The sequence below is a fragment of the Acomys russatus genome, chromosome 10, assembly GCF_903995435.1.
Source record: "Acomys russatus chromosome 10, mAcoRus1.1, whole genome shotgun sequence".
Classification (NCBI taxonomy): domain Eukaryota; kingdom Metazoa; phylum Chordata; class Mammalia; order Rodentia; family Muridae; genus Acomys; species Acomys russatus.
In genome coordinates this window covers 12,323,250-12,347,702 of record NC_067146.1, presented here as the reverse complement: position 1 = coordinate 12,347,702, position 24,453 = coordinate 12,323,250, and the positions used below count along the sequence as shown (strand labels likewise).

At 44.2% G+C, this 24,453-nt stretch overlaps 1 protein-coding gene across 6 annotated transcripts in view; it reads left to right on the top strand.

Moving 5' to 3' along the window:
• Nrf1 (nuclear respiratory factor 1) overlaps nt 1-24,453 on the top strand; it is a 71,093-nt gene that overhangs the window by 36,940 nt on the left and 9,700 nt on the right. For 5 of the 6 annotated variants that reach the window (XM_051151800.1, XM_051151799.1, XM_051151797.1 and 2 more), the window contains one exon: nt 6,034-6,158. In XM_051151800.1, coding sequence (XP_051007757.1) covers nt 6,034-6,158 — 125 coding nt within the window. Of the gene's footprint in view, nt 1-6,033; nt 6,159-8,929; nt 9,148-24,453 lie in introns of those variants that run through there. The other variant, XM_051151801.1, reaches the window with a different exon arrangement.

Here is a 24,453-nt window from a genome sequence, read left to right as displayed (position 1 = left end):
AGACTTAGGAGTTTTTATTAGTCATTAAGAACAAGGACCTGGCCGGGCATGGTGGTGCACACCTTTAGTCCCAGCACTCACGATGCAGAGGCAGGCAGGTGGATCACTGAGTTCCAGGCACGCCTGGTCTACAAAAACAAGTACAGGACAACCAGGACTATTACACAGAGAAAACCTGTCTTTAAAAAAAAAAAAAAGGCATGCTGTCCTGTCACTTGGTAGCTGACCAGTTTAATTAAACTCTCAGGGCCCAGGCTTTCTACAGTATTGCCAGTGCCTGTGCTGAGGAGATGGTGTGAGATGAAGCCGTCACTTGGGGTGACATCCTTGTGGTGAGGGCTGCTGCTCATCATTGTGTGCAGCATCAGTCTCACATAGTCCTTCACCACCAAGGAAAGCCAGCTAGGTGAGTTGTGAGTAGAGAAACACACAGTTTCCACTCTCAAAGAAATCCTGCTCTTACTAGGGAGACTAATTTCGGAGAACCCCCTAACAAGTGACCCCAGAAAGTTCTTCACTATTAACTTGTGGAGTTCTGATTGTGAACACCAGAAATCCAGCGAGAGGAATTAGCTTCCCAGAATACAAAAATCAACTCAAGTGTAGATTGGAGAGACTTTTTTTGTTGTTAACTGCTTTTTAAAAAAATGTTCAGGTAGGGATAGATGACTGCAGAGCATTCATGCTTTGTATGTCGTGTGCTGTATGAGGCTGTACAATGTGGTATTTGAAAAGAGGGTTCCAAGGTCACATAGATTTCTGGTTTGAATCCCAGCTAAACCATTTGCCCCTAGAACTTAGCTTTGAGTTCTGGTTTCCTCTTTGTTACTGTAGGGTAATAGTCACCAACAGACTCAAACCCAGTGAGAGCGTGCATAAAGCTCTTAGAGGCATCCCATTCGTGGTAACACTTAAGGAATTAAATCTGTCTGCCTTCCTTTCTTCTTCCCTCCCTTCTTCATTCCCTCCACCCTTTCTTCCTGCCTTCCTCTCTTCTCCTCCGTCTTCCCACACCCCCTCTCTTATAGCCCAGGCTGACATGGAACACATGGTGATGCTTCTGCTGTAGGCTCCTGAATACTGGGGTTATAGGTGTGAGCCACCGTGCTCATCTTAACTTAAATTACACTGCAAGGGGCTAGGGGCTTAGATCAGTGGGAGAGCCTGACATGTGTGAAGCCCTGGGTTCAAACTGTGTTTTAACTTTTGACTAGTCAGAATTGACAATAGTGGGACATGACTGTAAAACCAGTTAGGATGAGGCACTCCAGAACCCAAGTGTGCTTTGTTAAAGTCTTGGAAACCAGGGATTATGAAGTAAGTCATTGCTAAGACACAGTTGGTCAGACACTGAGGCTCAGGGGTGTGCCTCACCCTTGTCCTCTCAGACTTTCTATGAATCTCTGCATGACCTGGGCTGAAGCTTCTCAGCCCACAGATGCCTGTGCTTTCCAGAATCATGGCAGTCTTACTTTTTACACACTGGCTACCTTCCAGGAAATCAAGATAAACTTCCTGAAGGGCTCAGAGGGAGAAACCCCTACCTTCAGTCTACCATCCCTTCCTGTTCCTTTTTGTCTAACAAGCCATCACTAAAGACCAGAGCCTTCCAGCCAGCACCTTAACACCCAGTGAAGTGCAGTATCCTGGGAACCCTGCACATACTGGAAAATCTGAAGCACATTCTGGCTCCCTTTGCCGTGAGGATAAAAAGCTCATCCTAAAGCCAGTGAGCAGAATGGTATCCCCCAAGGGCTTGTTAACAGAACTCAGATGCAGCTGAGGTGGCTGCAGTGTTTACTCCAGAAAGGAGAGTAGTTCACTGTGCCTTGAAGGAGGAGCAAAGAGATGTTGAAATCTGTTTGCAATCAGATAGTCCAATATCCCAATGTGTCCTGGGGTGATGTCTTGCAGGTTCTGCCAGAAGCCAAGCCTGGCAGCAAAGCAAGCTGTAACCCACGGTGAATGACTTTGTCAGGAGAGTTGGGTCTAAGACAACCCTTGACTGAGTGAGTCACTATGCATGAGACTCAGTGGAATCCTTGATTGTTGGAAGTACTCTTGATGAAAAATACACAGAGAACACTAGTCTTTGTTGCTATGGTAACAAAGTGATTTCATAATCTGCCCCCAGTCTCTGTTTCAGGTGCAGATGGAACAAGCACGATTCTCTAATAACCACCTGCACCTCTGCTGTGCTGTAAACAGCAGATGTGAATGCAGGGTGAGAAAGGAGCAGCACACTGTGGGGAAAGGCAGATGGGGGGCCTAAGAAGGCACAGGCTTCCTTTATCCACTAGAGGGGAAGCGTCCGGACAGCTGAGGACAGACCTGTTTTTCAACTCTGCTGTTAAAAGTTTTTACAGCAAGTCAGAACAGGACCCAGGGCTGCACAGCCTTAGCCCACCCTGCTACCATAACAACCCAAAGGGGCTGTGCAAAAGTTACCAGTGTTCATTTTAGTGTATAAAGTAAAGAACAAGCTGGCACTTTTAGGAAGGAGGTGGGAAGAGAATCTTGGAACAAAGAGCAACACACACACACACACACACAGGAAGTGATGCCATCATACCTGATGACTTTGATTTCCACAAATAAAAGGTTGATGAGGGACTTGGAGATAGCTTAGTTGGTAAAGTGTCCGTTGCCTAGGCTCTTCTGTACTTGCAGTCCCTCTTAACCAGACTCTCCTGCAAAGATACTTGTCAAGTCTCCCCACCCCCACCCCCGGTGCATCCCTGCAGAGACACATGGTAGAGATGTGTGCACTGGGCCTGTATTTACCTTAGGAAAAACCTGCTATATGTTGTTTTGTCAATATTTGTGTGTCCACTGAGTACAGTTCGTCCACGCAGCATTGTGAGGAAGCTGACCATTTCTTTTCAGGGAACTTGGAATATGCCCTTCACCTGTGGAGACTGCTTTAAAAAGAAGTAAAACAGCGTGGTGGCTCATGCCCTTATCCCAGCACCGGAGGCTGGAGACTGGCTGGAAGTTCCAGGTCAACCAGGGCTGCTTAGCAAAGCCCTGTTGCAAATAAATAATACACACCAAGGGGCAGGAAGAAGGAAGGAAAAGAAAGTAAACCATATTTTAAAATATGGCCTCTTTCTTGAGGCCAGGTGTGGTGGTGCACTCCTTTAATCCGGTACTCTAAGTTTGAGGCCAGCCCAGTCTACAAAAGCCAGTCCAGGGCAGCCAAGGCTACACAGAGAAACACTGTCTCAGAAAAAACAAACAAATAAACAAACAAAAATAAAGTTCTTTTTGTTTTATTTTTAACTGGTAACACAAATATACATATTTAGGGAATGTTTTGTCATTTAAAACATTCTTATATCTTTTCTTCAAGCTGAAAATAGCACGAGAGATGTTATTAAGATACAGTGTTGTCTAAGCATATAGATTGACTTGGTCCAATAAGATGGGGTGGAGGATGTGGATCATAATGTCCTTACCTACAGTGGGTAATGACTGTGCTCTTTCCTATAGATTAAAATTAGACATATAATTAATCCCAGCACTTGAGAGGCAGAGACGGGTAGATCTCTGAGTTCCAGGACAGCCAGGGCTACACAGAGAAACCCTATCTGGGGGGGCATTAGACATCTACAAATAAAAGATTGATGGAGGACTTGGAGATAGCTTAGTTGGTAAAGTGTTTGGCAGCAGGTGGGGTGCCGAGTTGAATCCTCATCCCCAGCTACAGAGTGTGGTGGTTTGCTTTTGTAACTAACTCAGCAGCCCCAAAGAGGTAGAGGGGCAGGCCACAGAGACCCTGCCTCAAGAAAAAAGTGGACCTCTGGCCAACACACATGCACTGATGGGAACCATTTTGTTTTGAAAATAATTTTGACTAAAATTTAGAGTAATAGCTTAGGAACATTTAATCTGTATTTATATTTTTAAGTAATTAGTAATAACTTTTATGTGTATAAGTATTTTGTCTGCATGTATGTGTGCCACATACATGCTTAGTTCCGTTGGATGTCTGAAGAGAGCTTCAGATCCCCTTGAACTGTAGTTACAGACAGTTGTGAGCCACCATATAGGTGCTGGGAATTTAACCTCATTCCTCTGCAATAGTAGCCTGTAGGTGCCTTTTTTCTAACTATTTTACTTGAGGTTCCTTATGCCTATACCTCCCTCTAACCCCCCAACCCTAGGTAGGAGAGAAAGAAGGTTAGAAGACACAGGGCACATAGACTTCTTTAGACTTAGTTCCAGCTGGTTTGGGTCATTGGGTTCTTTGGGAAAATACCAACCTCAGTCATCAGGACATCTAGCAGTTCCACAACAGCAAACACAACAGGATAAATAAGCAGCTTCCTCCATCGCTCTCCTAGAAGCCCCTTCCTCTGGGCTCTGCTATTTCTACTCTCCTGGAATCCTCAGAATTCCACTAAATGCAGTTGGCAAAGATCACACCCCTCTCTGATCCACACAAGGCTGTTACCAGCTGGCATAGACCATGCCCTGCACGAGACAATTATCAGCTATGGACAAACTAAAGCAGCCCAATATCCCACACTTGGGATTAAAACAAAAATGCTTAAATGCATGACTGAGTTTTGTTTTGTTTTGTTGGTTTTTTGAGACAGGGTTCCTCTGTGTAGCCTTGGCTGTCCTAGGCTTGCTTTGTAGACCAGGCTGGCCTTGAACTCAGAGATCCGCCTCTGCCTCCCATAGCGCTGGGATTCCTGTTGAGCTTCTTAGATGAAGAACTGTATTTACTCTGTAATCCCAGCCCTCTGGGAGGAAAAGGCAGGCTGATCTTTGTGAGTTTGAGGCCAGCCTGGTCCACAGAGTGAGTCCAGAACAGCCAAGGCTACACAGCGAAACCATGTCAAAAAAAAAAAAAAAAAAAAAGAACTGCATTTAATAGGGTATACATGCATTGGTATATCCTGAGTGGTGTGTCTATACCAGTCAGCTTGGTTGGTTGGTTTGGTTGTTTTGTTTTTTGAGACAGAGTTCTGTAGCCTTGGCTGTTCTGAAACATCTCTGTAGACCAGGCTGGCCTCAAACTCAGAAATATGCCTGCCTCTTCCTCCCAGGTGCTGGGATTAAAGGTGGGCCACCACACCTGCCTACAAGAAGACCGCTTTCAAGGTGCAAAGTCTGCAGTTTCTGTATGCTCAATTCAATATTTGCTCATAAACTGTCAGCTGATATCTCTGTCCTCACAGCAGAGATTCTGATATTCCTATGAGCTGTTAGTTTTGTTTTTAAGATCACTGAAATTTAGATGCTAAATTTTAGTTTTAACATCTTTAGGGATTTTCTTCCTTATTGGTACATTAAAATAATAGTATATCTTATAGTATATCTCATTACTGAGTCAAGAAAAATGGATGTTTATTTATATAGTGAAAGCAACTAACAAGAAGGAGAAAAATGTTACCCAAACTGGTAGAAGCATTTGCTCCCTTTAAACAGATGTCTCTGCTCTGTGCGTTGCTGTTTCGTAGGAAAAGTTTATGATTTCCTTGAACTTCAGAAGTACAGCCATACAGCAGTGACTTTACAATACTAAGACTCCATTTTTAGTGCTATCTGCATATAAGTGAAGCCTGAGGAAGAGCTACATTTTTCAAGTTAGTAGTTAGCCATTACCTCGTATTTGAAAAGTGTATGTAAACTATGTTGTTATTATAGCACGTCCAGGTTGCTGACTCAGCAGATCATCATTTGTCTTTGATTTGAAAGGACAGCTTCTGATGTCTGTCTTATGTTACATAAAGAGAAAAAGAAAATCTTGTGTTTGACAACCAAGACAGTTTTGTGTGAATGTGGATGAGAGCTCCCACCTTGGTTTGCAGGTCCTCAGTTGGTACTGAGGAAAGAGGACAGCTTTAGAAATATGTGAGACTTGGGGGTTTCTCTAGCTGTTTATTATCACTGAAAGTTATGCTTGGCTCTTACCCGTTAGCCCTGTGTCTAGCACCCAGGCAGCCCAAAGAGCCTAGGAAAAACAGTATTGTGCCTTGACTCATCTTGCATATCCCCGCTGTCCTGTCCCTGTTCCTACAGTGAAGCTGCCGCCCATGCTGTCGCCACACTGGCTGAAGCCACCTTACAAGGCGGGGGACAGATAGTCCTGTCTGGGGAGACCGCAGCAGCTGTTGGAGCACTTACTGGAGTCCAAGATGCTAATGGTAAGAGAGCATGAATATTTTATTGAGTGTGTTCCCTGTATCCACTTAAACCTTCCTGATATAGCTGGCAACAAACTCTTTAGAAAGAGGCTGAGATTGGTTTCGGGTTTTCTTCATAGGAAGGCAGTTGATGCCTAGGAAAGTCTCAGGGCCTCTGATTCTTGAGGTTCTCTGAAGGAAAGTGCCACAATAATGGCCACTTAATCATAATACTTCTTAAAAATTAGCTGTTTTGGGTTGGAGAGATGGCTCAGAAGTTAAGGTCACTTGTCTGTTCTTCCAAAGGTCCTGAGTTCAACTCCCAGCAACCATATGATAGTTCACAACCATCTACAATGAAACCTGGTGCCTTCTTCTGGTGCGCTGGCAAACATTGCAGGCAGAATACTGTATACATAATAAATAAATAAATCTTAAATAAATTAGCTGTTTTGCTGAGATGAAACTTGCTGAGACACTCCTTAGAATTTGCTGTGGGGCATTTCCTACTGCCCTATAGGGTCGGGTAGATTATTTATCTTGACTGCAGCAGAGACGCCCATGGGTGGGTGGAATGTGGTCACTCCGTTCAGAAAGGCACAACCATGTGCCCTGTCCTGGGGTGTACAGCAGTCTGTGGTGAAGGCGCTTTTCTGTGTGGTCCTGTGGCTTCCACTGCTGCTTATATGCAGCCTTACCAGTAAGGCCAGTAACATAGCCAGTAACATACTGCCACCCTGCCCTTCTCTCCCAGCTCTGTGACTTCCTGGACATTGATGACTGTTCCGAATAAACAAAAGGGATAAAGTTCATAGAAATATGGTGGCAAAAACTTACGGCTCCACCCCAGCTCTTTGGCTCCACTTCAGCAGGCTCTGGGAGTCAGTGGCCAGGACCTGGGCTTCCCAGGGAAGGGCCTCAGAAGTCTGTCTGGGTCAAACAGGAGAACCAGCCTGATCTGTGAGACTGTGTGTGATTGTTTCTTTACTTAGCAGGACAAATAAGCATCTGTGGTATGGGAGAAATTGTTATTTAAAGTCCTGGCAAGAGGATAAGTAGAAAACATCTTTTTATTTAGGCAGAAAGTTCCTTAGTGGCATTAAGTGCCTGAAAGAGAAGTTTCAGCTGGACGTAGTGGCATGTGCCTAATCACACACAGCAGGGAAGGCAGAGGCAGGCAGAGCTCTGTAAGTTCAAGGACAGCCAAAGCTAGAGAGTGAGACTCTGTCTTGGAAGAGAGAGGGAAAAAGAGAGAAAGTTTCTATTTCTTTGACTATTTATTATTTTTATGGTCAGCCTATAAGAACTAAATACCCTGCCGGTCAGGAAAGATTCTGGGGGAAGATACATGTGTCCTCCTTTGCAGTAGAGGAAGTTCTGCTGTTGTCACTTCTGAGCAACAGTTTCCCAAAAAACAGAAACAAATTACATACTACACCCTCAGGCTGTCTTCTCTGAGGCTGAGGGGCTTTCTTACAGTAGCTGAACAGAGATAAGGTTGGTTTTAGCCGGAATACTCTAGGATGAAGAACATCTTACAGCCGTGTGTTCAGGACCCAGTGGACCATGGAGACAGAATTAAGGAGAAGCTCTCTCTGTGGCTGGGACCCTGCCTCTATTTCTTTACCTTTGCTCTTCCTCGTCTGAGTTCTCATCTACTTAACAGAGGGGAAAGTAGGCTAATTGGCCACATGGCACTCTTCTGGAGTACAATTGCTGTTTCCCTCAGTGGAACTGCTAAAATACTTTGTGGCTTTCATTGGAGAGTTTGGTGGACTGTGTGGGTCAAATGGACATGTCTAGGAGAGAAATGACTGCTCTAGGGTTCCAGCTTTTCCCAACTCATCTTTTCAGAATGACAGCTTATACAGAAGTCTAAGATGTTCAGCGTATCCAGCTAAACAGACCTGATGGCCCTATCATAGAGATGAACCACATTCTCTACTATCCAGTGCCAGAAGTTGCCTCTTTCTTAGTAGTTTTCATGTTATTGGCTGTATTCTTTTCTTTCCTTCTTTCTTTTTTGTTTTTTGAGACAGGGTTTCTCTGTATAATAGTTCTGGTGTCCTGGACACTTTGTAGATCAGGCTGGCCTCAAACTCACAGAGATCCGCCTGCTTCTGCTGCTGCCGAGTGCTGGGGTTAAAGGTGTGTGCCACCACGCCCGGCTCTACACCCTAAGAGCCCACAGTTCCAACCAAGCGTAGTGACACATACCTATAGCTCAGGGCTAAGAGTGAAGGGTCACTCATACTTATGAGTGAGAGATCATAGGAAATGTGGGAAGAACTTAGTGTCAGAAATAAAATCAAGTTTTGTTTTGGGTTAGTTTTGTTTTCTTTTTGTTTTTGTTTTTTAGGTTTTTCAACACAGGGTTTCTCTGTATAACAGCTCTGGCTGTCCTGGAACTCAAAGAGATCCACCTGCCTCTCTGAGTGCTGGGAATACAGGCATGTGCCACCATGCCCAGCCTGGCCACAGAATTTGATGGAGTCAAGTAACCATGGGTGATAGGTTAGGGTATTGAGAGCATAAAGCGGTATCTTATAAGGCAGTGTTGAAGATCATGACCCATGCATAGCAGAGGTAAAGTTTTAGGTCATCAAGGCAGACCTAATAACTGCAGTCCATCCATATGCCCTGAAGACATACCCTTTTTTCTGGGTATCAACTCCATCCCAACATGACAGGAAATTGGAGCCCTGGGATTGCTTGATTCTGTTTATATTCTAAGAGGCTGTGTACTTCAGCCTGTACGTTTCCCTTCACTTTACCATCCTCTTCTCTGCTAGGCCCCGGATCCCCTGTGCTCCCAGGACTCATGGCCTCAAGGACCAGCGGATGCAGTCACTCCGTGGGGGGAGGTGTTCACAGACCTTTTCTCCTCTTTCCTATTTTACAGCAAAAACAATGAAAGGATCTGTCGGCTCCTGGCCGGCTCAAATAGTCCCCTCTTTTATGTCAGAAATACTATCACAGGTTCATTTGGGTATCTTTCTTTCCTAAAAAAAAGATGAGGCCAAGCAAAAGAGATGACTGAAATTGTTAGGTACCCATGCTGCTTTCTTCCTTGGGCTGTTCAGTGTCTCAACATTGAGAAATTAGCTGACCCTCTTCCTAGTGATCCAGAAGAGAAAAGAAAGGACAAGGATAGCGATTGCTATGGCCTTCATTTTTCTGTTTGTTTGGTAGGGGGATATTTTTGGTTTTTCCTTGCTTATAAATTTATTCATAATTCCACACAATAGAATGTAGATATTTGGAGTTTGTTTTTTGTTTTTAAATCTGGCCTTTTCAGTCTGATCGGGGTATTGTCAGTATTGTTTTGTAACTCATTTTTGAAGTAACTTAACCATTTTCATGTCATTAAATAATTTTTGGAAAGGTCACTTTATAATGCTCAGTAGTCTTTCCATTTTAGTGTCCATAATTACGGAGCCTCCTGTTACTGATAATTTAGCTTATTTATAGTTTTTTTTACAATAAAATAGTACTGTTTGTGTTTGTACAAGATTTTGCACACCTTTATTTACTGTTTATTATTTGGTTGCCCTTGCTTGCTTCTTTACCACACTGGCACTGACAAGCTGCTTCTTTACCTTGCACTGAATATTATCATACTTAAGACTTTTACCTATTATAGGACAGATAATAACTTCCATCTCATTTAATTTGCAATTTTTATATTAGTAATATGTGTTCACTTTTTTAAAAGTCACTTTTTTGTTTTTGAGAAGATCTCATTTTGTTGTTGTTCAAGACAAGATCTCTCTGTGTTAGCCTTGGCTGCCCTGGACTCACTTTGTAGACCAGGCTGGCCTCAAACTCAAAACGACTCGCCTGCCTCTGCCTCCCAAGTGCTGGGATTAAAGGCATGCGCCACCACGCCTGGCCTGAGAAGGTCTCATTTTGTAGTCCAGGCTAGCCTCAGACTCAGAGGTGACCCTCTCACATCATCCCCTGACTGCTGAGATTGCAGGCATGAGTGAGCACTACACCTAGCTCACGGCTTTGTCTACATTTGTGCATTTGTGTGTTTCATGATTTATTTTTAAACATGTGTGAATGTTTTGCCTGCATATTTGTCTGTGTCCTATTAATGTTCTTCGACACATTTGTGTATATGTGTATTGTCTATTCTTAATTTAGAAAGGCTTGATATTTTTTGTTTGTTTTTTACGTTCATAGAGTTTTTGCCTTTGTTGTTGTTTTTGTTTTTATTTTGAGACAGGGTTTTGATATGTTTTCCAGGCTGGTGTCAAAGTCATGATGCAGCTACGTCAGTCTCCCAAGTGCTGAAATAATATGTGTGTGCCACCATGGCTGAATACTTTTATGTTCAATGAGTCTTTTCTTTCCTTCTTACTTTCTTTTTTTTGTTGTTGTTGTTGTTTTTGTTTTTTTGTTTTTTGTTTAGTTTGGTTTTTTTTAAGACAGGGTTTCTCTGTACAACTCTGGCTGGCCTTGAACTCAAAGTTCCACCTGCCTCTGCCTCCCAGGTGCTGGGATTAAAGGCTTGTGCCACCACTGCCTGATACCCCTTTTTTTTTTTTTTAAAAGATAGTGTCTCAAGTAGCCCAGCCTAGCCTAATATGGTCTTGATTTGTTTTTTAATTTTGAATACTATAAGATATCTTAAATTTATTTTAATATGTGTTATTAGATAGTAATCTCTGTTGTATTTTCCCTCCATTGGTATCACAATATTTGGTATTATCAGTCAATGAAACACCATTTTTAAATTTGAATAGGAAAAGATAGTCAAAATTCTAAAGAGTGTGCTTTACGTTAGTTTTGATGTTCAACTAGAGGAATTAGCCTCTATTTGTACTTGACCCCTGCAGACCTGTGTTGTGGTGGCTGACACCTGGGGTCTCAGTCTTCCCTTGCACTCTGAGAGGAGGAAAGTGGGCTGGGGGACTGCTTTACACATTAGCGCTAATGGCAAGGCACTGACAGTGCATCTGCACAGAGCAGCTGCTCTCAGTCACCCTTGGGCCTCAGAGCCTGCTTACCCCTGTGCCCCCGGACACCCTCCCCCCCCCCCCCCCCCGGCCCTGGCAGCAGTTTCCTGCTTTGGCTCTCCCTTAAGATTTTTCCAGTCTTGCTATACTTCAAACTCGTCTGTTTACTGCCCCTGCTGCCAGCCTGAAGCAAAGGTTTCAGAACCTGTAGAAAGTGACTGTTTGTCTTTTCCTCACTTAGCATGACCTCATATTTTCTCATTCTTAGTTTTCACTGACCTCTTTACTCTTACGCTTGTTTTGTTTTGAGACAGGAATTCTACATAGCATGGCTATACTAGAACTCACTACGTAGGCCACTGTAACTTGATCAACTGTATTAAAAATATCTCTCTAAAGTTTGATCCTTAGGGCTTAAGAATGTGGTTCAATGCTAGAGAGATTCTGTGACATGTGCAGTACCTAGGATGGAAAGAAAAGGAGAGAAAAGGAAATTTGATCGTTTTCTCTTAGCAAGAAGGATAGCAGAAAAGATGGGCCAGAACAAGTATGAGGCTCTGAGAGAGGAGCAAGATTCTTGGGTAACGTCCTCACCTCACAAGAGAAAATGGAAATTACATTTAGGGCTCTACAGCCTGTGAGCAAATGAGTCAAAGCTAGACACAGAAGAGACTGTGCGTGTTTTAATTTCCTCGTGAATCCTCTTTGATGTGTATTATAAGAGCATCAGAACATCTTTAATATGAGGTCTATAAATCCTGACATACTCTATTTAAAAGTCTGGGATCCATAGCTTTACTTAGCTGTTGATTAGAGAGCGCACATGCACTCTGTCTCTGTCTCTCTCTGTGTCTCTGTCTCTGTGTGTGTGTGTGTGTCTGTCTGTCTCTGTCTCTGTGTGTGTGTGTGTGTCTGTCTGTCTCTGTCTCTCTCTGTCTGTCTGTCTCTCTCTCTCTCTCTCTCTCTCATGCACACACAGATTAAGATTAAGAACCTCTGCTATGCCGGGCATGGTGGCGCACAGCTTTATTCCCAGCACTCAGGAGGTAGAGGCAGGCAGATCACTGTGAATTCGAGGCCAGCCTGGTCTACAGACTGAGTCCAGGACGGCCACAGCTACACAGAGAAACCCTGTCTCGAAAAAAAAAAAAATCAAAAAACAACAACAAAAAGAACCTCTGCTACAAAAAAATGGCAGCAGGGGGCCAGGGAAGCAGTTGAGTATGAGAGTGTGCGCATTGTTTGTGCCAAGCTCTGGCTCCTCATTGAGTGGGAGGAGTCAGAGCAAGGGTCCTTTAACTTTGTAAGTGTCTGGTATGGTGTTGAGAGTAGGATGGACAGACTGTGAGCTGAGTGCTAACACTGTGTCACTATGATGATGGTGGGCAGCAGGTTAACCTCCCTAAGCCTTAGCTGTATAGTTGGGATAATGGTTGCTCTTTTTTCAGACAATGGTAAGTATTGAACAAGATGCCTCCTGTCCAAGGCTTAGCACAGTACAGGGCACATAGACACACTGTAAGTGGGACAGTGTCTCCACACTTAACCCAGTAGCTCAAGAAGTAGATAGCTCACAGTACTAACGAGCCACACTTTTTCATCTGTACAACAGATCCAGGTGTGTACCTCTGCCATCAAAAGAGTTAGGCTGCAGAGGTGGACACCACACAGCTGGGAGGGGCCAGAAGCCCGTGCTGTCTCCCTGATTGAGGGCAGTACAAGATGGCACTGCATAGCTCCTACTTTGGAGTTTTGTCCCTGTCCTGGTAGGGCTGCTGTTCTACAGTACATAGTTGCCAATAATTAGGGCACCCTTTTCCCTCCTGAAGTGGCACTGGCCCTCTGCTGATCTCAGTGACTGTTGATGTCCCCATCCATTCTGAAGGGTGACTTCTGTGAAGTTTTTGTCAGTATCACCATTATCCACTATTGTTACCGTGTCCTTGGTTCTCTAGCTCTTTAAGAAATAAAACACAAGATACTATTCTGATACATCATGAAACATCTCACTCTCCCTCCTATGCTGCTCATTCATTGGTCGATGGTGACGTGCTTGCAAAAGAGCCAGCAGAGCTGTGCGTTAATTTAGGAAATGTGTCAGTCATTTTTTGTCAGGAGGTTCTAATACTTTTTGACTTGGTGTTAATTGAGATTTAAATAAAGAAATTTAAATGGGATACATTTGGGGGCTGGTGAGATGGCCCGAATTCTATCTCCTGACCCATGTGGAGAAGATACTGGGCACCCTAAAGTTGTCCTCTTGTACTGTCAGCATTCAGGAGGCAGAGGCAGGAGGATTTATGAGTTGGAAGCCAGCCTGGTCTACATACTGAATTCCAAGACAGTTAGGACTAAACAGAGAGACCCTGTCTCAAAGAAAAAATAGAATTATATTGTATATGATACCATTTGTACCTGACTAAACGTGACAAATACTGTGCCACCAGAGCTTGAAGCAGCCCCTGAGCAACTATTTCTTGCATGTGTTTTGAATCCCAGGATTTGCATGCTACAGCCTTACCTTCGAGGCCCACACAGAGTTATCACTGTAGCTACTGTGGGCGTCCTAGAAGGTGAATGACCCTCTTCTCCACTAACCCCCTTGGAAATGAAGGCACTGGGGTGGTCAGTCAGGCAAAGCGGGGCCACTTCCTGTTCTACAAAAAACGGCCAGTGCCGGTTCATTCCTAGTACAGCCACTTCCACTATGGAATCACAGGGCTTCCGTACACACCAACAGAGACCCCTTCTTATGAGAGATAAGACAATAGGGAGTGCAGTGCTGAGGGTCAGAAGGAAAAGAAAGGCATGGGCATGAACAGGGCTACAGATGAGCCCTCAGCAGTGTAGTGCAGCATCCAGGGAGTGACAGCACCGTGTCCTCCACAGCCTGCCAAGAAACTAGCTTTTTCTGACACAGATTTTCTCTATTTGAGTCAACTAATTCTTCTCTGTAAAATAAAGAGATTTGCTCCTAGGCCTTATACCAGAGAAATAACCACCTGGTTTTGCTTGATCTTTGCCTGCTGCTAAACAACTGAACATAACTGTTCAAGAGCTTTATGGTTTTCCCCTCACTGTTACTGCCACTACTGCGGTCCTTTTGCAGGTGACTGGGGACTGTCTGCATTGTACAGCTCTCAACTCAAGGGGCTGGGGCATGGTTCCCTAGTCCTACTGTGCAGAGCGGCCAAATCTCTGATTTGCTGTGGTCATTAGCTGCTTAGCGGAGACAGAGCTCCAGCCCTGATGAGCAGTGTTCTTTGCTCTGCCTCCTGTGGCTTATTCCCCTGCACTGCCCTCTTGCCAACCTATAGCCATCCTAGGAAGTAAAGAAGGTGGAAAACAGCCGGGCATGGTGGCGCACGCCTTTAATCCCAGCACTCGGGAGGCAGAGGCAGGCGGATCGCTGTGAGTTCGAGGCCAGCCTGGTCTACAAAGCGAGTCCATGATGGCCAAGGCTACACAGAGAAACCCTGTCTCGAAAAACCAAAAAAAAAAAAAAAAAAAGAAGGTGGAAAACAAATGAAGTCATGGTCTTCATTACTCATCTTATTAAGCTGCCATTGTCAAGAAGCGAGTAAAAGGAATGCACACACGCACACCTTAGCAGAGGCAAATAGTTATATAATATCAAACCTGCCATCAAGCTGCACAGACACAGTCAGAGGCAGCAGCATGCGCCTACATTCCCAGCTGCTGCAGACTTTGGGGAGGAGGTCACATGAGCCCAGACATTTGGAGCTAACTTGAACAATGTAATGGCTCTTTAAAAAGGGTGGGGGCACTGGAGAGATGGCTGAGCAGTTAAGGGCATTGATTGCTCTTCCTGAGGTCCTGAGTTCAACTCTCAGCAACCACGTGGTGGCTCACAACCATCTATAATATAATCTGATGACCTCTTCTGACCTGCAGGTGTGCATGCAGGCAGAGCACTGTGTACATAATAATAAATAACTTTTTAAAAAGATAGATAAAACTGTACTATCCAGTGGAGTAGCTATTATCTATGTGTGGCCACTTAAATGAAAGTAAATTATAACTTAACATGAAGATTTTTACTTAGTTACAATAATCATACTTGAAGTGATAATTGGTCACTTGTGGCCTAAGATACTGAACTTTTAACCATAGTCTATTCACAATTAAATTCAAATAAGAACATATACTTGGTGACCACTAGAGTAGACTATAAATCTATTAAATTAACATCGCTGGAGAAGTTTTTTTGCTTGTTTGTTTGTTTGGTTTTTTGTTTTGTTTTGTTTTATAACATCATTATGCCAGCCATAGCAGAAATAACACAGTCTCCTCCTAGCGGGCTTGCCACTCACACAGGGAGAACCGTACAGATCTTGTGAACTTTGTCTCCTGATGACCTTCACGACTCTTAGACATCATGACCCTGCTTTTTTTTTTTTTTTTAATAGAAAAAAAAAGCCACCCATGTGACTGCAGTGATGTAAACAGATGTAAACAGAAAGGAAGTTTTCAAGAACTGCTCTGTTTTTATGCACAGCAGTGTCTTTAGTAGGAAAACTTGAGGCAAGAGACAGTGATGACGCCTAAACCCACTTCATAGTCACTTTATGACACAGACCACTTGCATATTTCTGCTTAGACTCCTCACACAAGTGCAAGTTCTTTCTTGAAGTTAAAGATCCTTGTAGCCAGGTATCTGGATGAATTTTAGTGGTACCCAAAACCAAGGACTGAAAGCTGGAAGAGTCATGCATCTGAAAGTAGCCAATGCTACTGGGTAAATTCCAGATTGCATCACAAGCACAGATGGAAAATGGGAGCGTGAAGTTGTGCTATGGACTCTGTTCTAAAGCACGAAAGAGCCCTACAATCCTCCACCCCATAAGTGTTACCCACCCAAACTTCATGGGTGTTAGTTACTCACTCTGTTTGTTGATGGACCCAAGAGAAGAAAGGGACTGTGTGGTAGTGAGTCTTCACTCCTGAAACTTCTCTTTCCTCCCTCCTGAAGGACTTTGAAGTCCAAAGTGCCTTCCAGAATAGCTCTGCTCTCTATAGGAGGTAGCAGTTTTCGTAACTTCCCAGTTTCTCCCAGTCCAGGGAGGTGCAGTAGTGGCAGGCACCGCTTAAGATGCAGCAGGAACTATTTTGTCATACTCTTTTTAATGCCTGGGGTATCGTACGCACATAATAGCTGCCACTGTGGCAGTAACTGCCATTATCATTAGAAAGTGACATTAAATAGGAAGGGAAGTGACAGTGTACTTCAGGAAGCTTCTGTAAAGAACTGTGGTCTGTCCCTCAGGCCTCTCCAGAGGTCCTGGGCCTTCCTATTGCTTAGACATAGCCCCACAGCTGGGAGAGCTTCTACAGCAGCATTCTCTAGGACTCACTTTGCCTCCTGCAAAGGCAGTATGTTACAGACACCTTCAGAGGTAGCAGCGCCTTTTGCACGGTCTCCTGTTCCTTGGCATGGATTTAGCTCATCTGTTAGTATGGCATGCTGTCCTACCTGTAATTTTGGCACTCGAGAGCCTGAGACAGGCCTCACAAGCTTGAGGCCAGTGTAGACCACATAGCAAGTTTTGGACCTGCCTGGGATGCACATGCAGCAAGACCCTGCTAGAGTTAAGGAATAGGGGACAGGAAGGAAAGGAGAGAAGGAAAATGAGAGCAAAACTGACCCTCATCTTTGTCTTAAAGATAGTAGGCTGCAAGTGTGCATTGAGGGCCTTAGTGATGAATGTTAGACTATTGGGCCTCTGTCTCCGTTTTAAGTGCTCATCTGAGCTATGCCTTCAAATGTAGTGCTTAGCTGTTACCTGTGTTAAAAAGCTAGGTGCGCCAGGCGTGGTGGCGCACGCCTTTAATCCCAGCATTCGGGAGGCAGAGGCAGGCGGATCGCTGTGAGTTCGAGGCCAGCCTGGTCTACAAAGTGAGTCCAGGATGGCCAAGGCTACACAGAGAAACCCTGTCTCGGGGGAAAAAAAAAAAAAAAAAGCTAGGTGCTTTCCATTTGGGTCCTCAGTGCCACAAAAGGAATTAGCACATATCAGCGAGCCAGCTTGACATACCTTCACTGCTCTGTGGTCTGATGGTCATCCCATGAACCACGCTCACTCTGAGCAGGGACTTCTAGATTATCCCTGTTATCTGGCAGGTGAACACCACTGACCACTGTGCCCCAGTGTCCTTCAGGCCAGCATGTGTTTCTGTATGTATTGCCTCCTTAGGTTTGGGTTTCTGTACAGGAAAGGCAGGCTGCAGTTTCTCATGAGTCCAACACCTTGTGACCAAGTCAGAGTCTTGGTGCCTGTCATTAAAGTCAACACTCAGCAAAGAGATTGTTTTGTTTTCTTATGTACAAAATCAAGAAACATAGTTGAAAAAAATTTAGTCATTTATGTTCAATTCATGATTGGAAAATAGTTGTTTGTGTTTTTTTCCCCACATCCTTGCAGGTTTAATTAGGAATTTAAAGGGGCATTAGCTACTATTCACACAGGGACAGAGAATAAAATTTTTTAAGGGTCTTGAGTAAAGAGGTTCTTCTTTTAGTTTATGCTTCTGTTGGGATTTTGAAGGAATGTCAGCATGCTGTTATTAACTCTAATAACTTATACATCACAGCCTGCATGCTTTGTGGCCTTCTAGCTCTCATGTTACCTGTGTAAATCCAAGATTCACTTCCCTGTATCCAGCTATACCATTTGCTTAATAATGAGCAAATGTGCAGAGACCAGCAGCAGCCTGGAAGAAGTAATCCGAACAGGATAAGCATGCTTCCTTTTTCTGTGATGCTCTCTCCAGTTCCTGCCAGGAGCAGGGTATCAAATGAAGGGCAGGTTGTGGTTGGAGTCAGTAAAGTGAATGTCTAAGTGGCACCTGCTTCATTCAGTAGATCTGCTTTCCTGGGCCTCCCACTGCACATCTGCTCCTGACAAAGCTTCTTTTCTCCTTCTGTTGGTCAGAGTGGGAGCAAAGGCCCAGCAGCGAGACCTGCTGGTTTTGCTTTGTCGGCACAATTGTCTGTGACATTATAATTACACCAAATCTTCATTGTCAGAAGGGCCCCAATTTAGAGATTTTTTGGAGCCTAAATGGGGTTTTCAAAATGAAATTTATTTTAAAAGGAGTCTTTGCTGTTTTAAAGCCAGTGATTGGATCTGAGAACTACTGAAGGACTCTAAGTATGGGAGCTGAGAGACTGGCCCTGAGCAATGCAACAAAGGCAGTGCTATCAGATTGGCTCATCAGAGCTGCTACAGCTCTTCTGGCTGCCCGTCCCAGCTTCTCCATGATGCTCAGCACTAACTTTAAGACACACCTTACACTGTGTTGTTTGTGATCCTGGTGCAGTTTCTCCTATAGAGGCCTAAGGGGCCAGAGAGGGTTAAAATACATTGGTAGGGTGAAGTAGAAAAAGAAAAGAATTGTGACATATAAACCAAGGAAATGTCCAGGAAATATATTTCAGGCTAACACAAAGCCTCCATTTTCAGATTGAGTTTCCATCTAAACAAAGGCAGCTCTTCCAGTGTGTGTGTCTGTGTGTGTGCCTGATGTTTATCAGCGATGTGGAGTTGGCACAGTAGAAACTCTAGAAAGATTTTTAATCCTGGCTATTTAAGTTAAATAAAATTTAAATTGTAGTTCTTTTTTGTTGTTTGTTTTGTTTTTGTTTTCTGTGTAGCCTTGGCTATCCTAGACTTCCTTTGTAGACCAGGCTGGCCTCGAACTCACATTGATCCTTCTGCCTCTGCCTCCCAAGTGCTGGGATTAAAGGCATGCCCCACCACACCCAACTCTTTTTTTTTTTTTTAAAGATTTATTTATTTATTATTTATACAGTGTTCTGCCTGCATTGTGAGCTTGCACACCAGAAGATGGCACCAGATCTCAGTATAGGTGGTTGTGAGCCACAATGTGGTTGCCGGGAACTGAACTCAGGACCTTTGGAAGAGCAGCTAGGCCTCTTAACCACTGAGCCATCTCTCCAGCCCCTAAATTATAGTTCTTTAGTCACCTCCCATAGCCACTGTGTTAGCCAGCACACAGACTGAACATGTCTTGTCATGGAGAATTCTCTGAATTAGTCTGAACTTGAAATGTCTTGGCTGCTTTAGAATCCTTGAAATATCTAGTCCAGTCTTGATAGAAGGAAAAAAAGTGGTGTCCGAACATTTAGAATAGCTAGCTCCTAGCTATGCTACCTAAACTGTGTTCTCAAATCTTTTTTTTTTGTTTTGTTTTGTTTTGTTTTTTGTTTGGTTGTTTGGTTGGTTGGTTTTGTTGTTGTTGTTTTGTTTGTTTGTTTGTTTTTGGAGACAGGGTTTCTCTGTGTAGCTCTGGCTATCCTGCAACTCACTCTGTAGACCAGGCTGGCCTCAAACTCATAGAGTTTACCTTTCTCTGCCTCCTGAATGCTAGGATTAAAGGCATGTGCCACTACCGCTCAGCTTACTGTAGTTAAAAAAAAAAAAAAAAAAATTGCCTCCAAGAATTGCCCCACTATCCTGACAAAAGGAAAAGAAAACAAAAACACTGAATTATACTAAGTGAGAAGGGATTTGATTTTAGGAATGTCTATTTTGTTATTGGTTTGAGACAGGGTCTCACTGTGCATTCCTGGCTGGCTTAGAACTCACTCTGTAGACCAGGCTGTCCTGAAACTCAGAGACCATTTGCCTTTGCCTTCCAGTGCTGGCACCACGCCCAGGAAAGGTGAACGTCTGTTTTCAATTCATCCTCTCCCTGGCCTTCTCTTCCCTAAGTTTTTATGGCCCAGCTGTGAGGACTAGTAAGTTCATTTTTCAATAAACAGTCTCCAACAAGAGACTACTTGAGACTCGGGCTAAAAATGTATGTGAATTGTTCATTGTATAGACAGCATGAAAGTGGACTGTACTCTTGGAAGTCAAGAAGTAGGTTGTGGCTCCTTCCCTTCTCAATAAGACCAAGACGTGAGTGGCTTTTAATCTTGCTTCCTCTTTGCTTTGCTTGCAGTGGCCACTACATAGTTGCCCTCACTCCTAGGAGAGTGCTCATATGAAATAAACACCTTTACTTTAAATTTAGACAGTATTTTTTTTTCTAACCTAACTCTAATAAAAATAATGTTGTTTAAGCACAAATTGGCCCTAATAGTGGCCTGTGTACTTTATAAATGTAATCAACTCTTAATTGTCACACACAGATTATCTCTCATGTAGATTACTTGTGACACATTTTAAATCCTTGGGCAGTTTCTCTAAGCAGGCCAGTGTAAGCCTAGACCATCCCCACCACTCCTCGCCCAGCTGCTAGGTGCTTAGGAAATACAAATTAGTGTTCATATTAGCTTAAGGAAGACATAATTAGGAAGGTAGATCTGCTACAAGAAAACCGCATCAGAAATGCTACTTTAGGTAAGCAGGAGTAACCTACTGTCCCTTCGGCTCAACTAAGAGCTGGCTATAAGGTAGCTTTTGTAGCCCATGCACCATCCATCGTCAGTGAGCTGCTGAGCCTGTTAAATATTTCACAGAACACTGTACCAGGGCCTATGGGAAGCTGCAGAGCTGTGGCGGGTTCTAGTGGCCCCTCTTGCCCAGTGCCTTTTGACAGCTCTGTGCTCTTGTCAGTCAGACCTCTTCATGGCAGACCCTGGAGGTTACAAGTGGATCCTGGCAAGACAGCCTGCAGGTGGGTTCATCTTTGAGAAGAGAAGGAAGCAGCTGAGGGGGCAGTAGCTATAACACTGCCATTCCAGGCTCTGCTTCTTCCATGGATGGCCTAGTTCCACAACAGTACAGTCTCCCATCACCCAGTCATCTAGTAGCTATGGTATCTGTTGGTAATTGGTATCTCTAGGGTTGTTCTTTTTGTTTGTTTGTTTGATTGGCTTTAGTTCTTTTTATAAAGAGCTTGTCCTCATCCCCCTCCGCCCACACACACACACACAAGTTGGCTATGCAAGTTCAAATGAGAGAGAGAATGACTGGTCAAGACGATGTTTGCTTGTCTTGGTGAATACGCGGAATCCAAGATGGCGCCAGTCCCACTGGTGAAGAAGAAACCTTTAGATATAAAAGTTGAGGAGCTGCTGTGCTAGACACTGATGTGGGATTTCACCCCTAATGGCATCGTGGAGCATTTCAAAGAGGTCACTGCCACACGTGCATCTATGAGAAGAAAAGAAGCCATGCTGGGGTTGCCTTGCTACTGGCAGCTTACATGCTTTTCAGCTCCTGTCTTTTATACAAAGAATTCACTCCTGAGTGGCAAGCCACATAACCACTGAAGAGGGGACAGTGCCCACGGTGCACTCTGGACCGTGCTTGCCTTGCCTGACTCCTGGGTGGAGAATTCTGCCTTTGCTGACCCCTTTCATACCCTGAGTATTAACACCCAATAAAAAGTGACTGGTTTGGGGAAAAAAAAAAAGGTGAGGCTTTACTAAGGTAGATGGCTTTCTGTGTGACTGTCAAACTCTGGAAGTGTCCGGTTACTGTTCCTCCATCCTTCACTCTGAATAATTCCTGAGTGAGCCTACCGTTACTCATTTCTCATTAAAACTCAGCATGGCAACTTTCTTCTGAGGACTATATTCAAGCCACTTGTGTGTGAGTTTGTGGTCCTGCTCTTGTCCCCACTGGCTGCTCTATACAGTTGGATTGCTCTATACAGTTCTATTGCACAGTAATCGAAGGCTTGCTCCTATTCCATTTTCAGAAAAGCCTTTATGGTCAGATCAGCAAGCCTAGAGTTCAGTTTAACCCACACAGGGGGTTCAGTCTGCAGGATAATGCCGAAGCATTTGGTAGCTCATTTCATAGTGTCCTGAGCTTCCCTGCACTTCAGGTGTTCAAGAGGAAATCGTGAGTTTATATTTCCAGATATCTTTTAAGATACATTTACTACTAAAAAGTAAAAGTGACTTTTAACATTTGATGTATGGGGAAGGGGGAGGAGTTTCTTGGTAGTCTTCAAAGGGCAAAGGACTGGATGACACTGTCCCAGCTAGCCAACACTACTGTGACCGGTATTCCTAGGAGCATTTTTACTGAGTGTCTCTGGAGATTATCTGGCCAGAAGAGACAAGCATTGAGTGCTGAGAAAGACGAGGGCCTCTGAAGCTATTCCAGGCTGCACCAGACTGTTCAGTGCTTGCTAGGTGTAACACGTTTGATCCATAAATCTTCCAGATACCTCAGGCTTAGCAGCAAAGGGAAGGCTGGATGGGCCTTGCTCCTTTCTTGCTGGTGTTAGGGCTGCCTGAGCCTCTTTTCCGTGTGAGGTTGGTATTCCTTTCATGGCCTTCCTTTCTGGCCTTCTGTCCATCTTCTCATTGGATCTCTGCCTCTCTGCCAGGGAACCAGGCCTGCATTGATTCACATGATAGTGCCTTTTCTTTTTCTAACATACACAGGGTCCTGTATTAAAGGCTCAAAGCTTCGGATCACAGTCCTTCCTGACACAGCAGGATAGGAGAGTGACCCCAAGTTCAAGGGCAATGGGCTTATAAAGGGAAGAAGGCATAGTGGGTCACAGGAATGGCAGGTTGGGTGGGGGCTGGATCTTCAGGGAAGTTGTAGGTCACAGGAGTGTTGACCTTCAGGCAGGTTGGGTGGAGCCTGAGTCTGGAGGGGAACATTGGGAGCTAGTTGTATGTAATCACTCAGGTGGATTGCAGTTTCTGGGGACTGCTGGCAGGTGTCATTCCCAGAACACAGGGAGAAGGGTCACCTAAAGGACAAGTTCTCATACAGAACATCATTAATTGCAGAATACAGAATATGGCATTAAGTTTGCCCTTACATTCCCCCTCTGACAGGTTCATTGACACCCAATCATGGGTCTTTCTGAAACTTATTACTCTGAGTTGGCCTGTTGTACTGTGCCCTCATGACTATTAGCTGGATGGCACCCAATCCCTGCTTGATATAAGGGAAGACACAAAGCATGACTGGTTTAAACAGAACTAAGAGTCTTACAGCCGTTTGTCCCTCATGCCAGAGAGTTGCCCTTGACTTAGCATTTCAGCCTATAAATGGGAAAACGTCATTCTCTTCTGTAACTCCTTCCTGCTGACACTAGGGGCGCTGTTGTCAGGGCCTAGAAAGGCTGAAAAGCTAGTCAAAGGCTAATGGGACACTTATCAAAAGCATCTGATCCAGTGAAGAGACAGGGAGTAGTCATATCTGTGAGACTGGTATACATCTGCTTCCAGCAGGATCAGATCTCAGCAGCTCTGTATGGGATCTGTGAGCCAAGATAGTGCCTTTTCTTACACATCAGCCACTAGTGTGTTTTTCCCAAGTCTTCAAGTGAAATATTGAAAGATTTGACAAACTTCATAACATGAGGGTGGTTGACTTAATTCCTTGTTTTTAAAGCAATTAAAATTCCTTCCTTTTCCTCTCCTCAGATTTATTTTGTGTGAGTGTTTTGCCTTTATCTGCATATGTGTGTGTGTGTGTGTGCTTGGTGCCAGAAAAAAGGCATCAGATCCCCTGAAACTGAATGGAGTTAAGATTGTGAGCTGCCATGCTGAGAACCAAACCCAAGTTCTCCACAAGAGTAACAATTGCTATTAACTTCTGAGCCATTTCTTCAGGGCTTTCCTGTTCGTTCTTAGCCTCTCTGGTTGTAGGCTTAATTCTCCACTTAGGCCAGTGTTCTCCTCCTACCTGAGTTCACCTTTATGTTACATAAACTACAATATCATCTTTTAGTTTTAAGAATCAGTTCTCCAGCAAGGTATGGTGGTGCACACCTTTAATCCCAGCACTCGGGAGGCAGAGGCAGGTGGATCACTGCAAGTTTGAGGCCACACTGGTCTACAAAGCCAGTCCAGGACAGCCAAGGCTACACAGAGAAACCCTGTCTCAGAAAAAAAAAAAAAAAATTTTTTTTTTTAAATTTTATTTAAAAAGACTCATTTCTCAGTCAGTTGTGGTGGCTCATGCCTGTGATTGCAGCACTCAGGAGGCTGAGGCAAGAGACTTGCTGGGTGTAAAGCCAGCCTGTGCCATATAATGAGTTCCAGCCAAAGCTACAGTCTCAAAGGCTATACATCTCAAAAAACTCTTCCACCGGCTGTTGTGTTTGTTTTGTTTAGCTATTTTTCCCTCTCTTGACCATCAATATTCTCCCAACTAGAGTTATTTCCAGAGCCAACTCAAGGCCTTCGGACTGAAAGATTAAGTTACAGCAAATAGTTCCCAGAGGGTTCCCAGCTTGGGAGACAAATGAAAGGCCCATTCTTCTGAAAGTGGTCTGTCCTGCCCTAGTTTGTCCTGAGGTGGGGGAGGGCTTACGGCAGGTCAGGATGAGCAGCCAGTCCTGAGGCCCTGTGTTCTGTTGGGTTCATGTCTGTCCTGTTCACT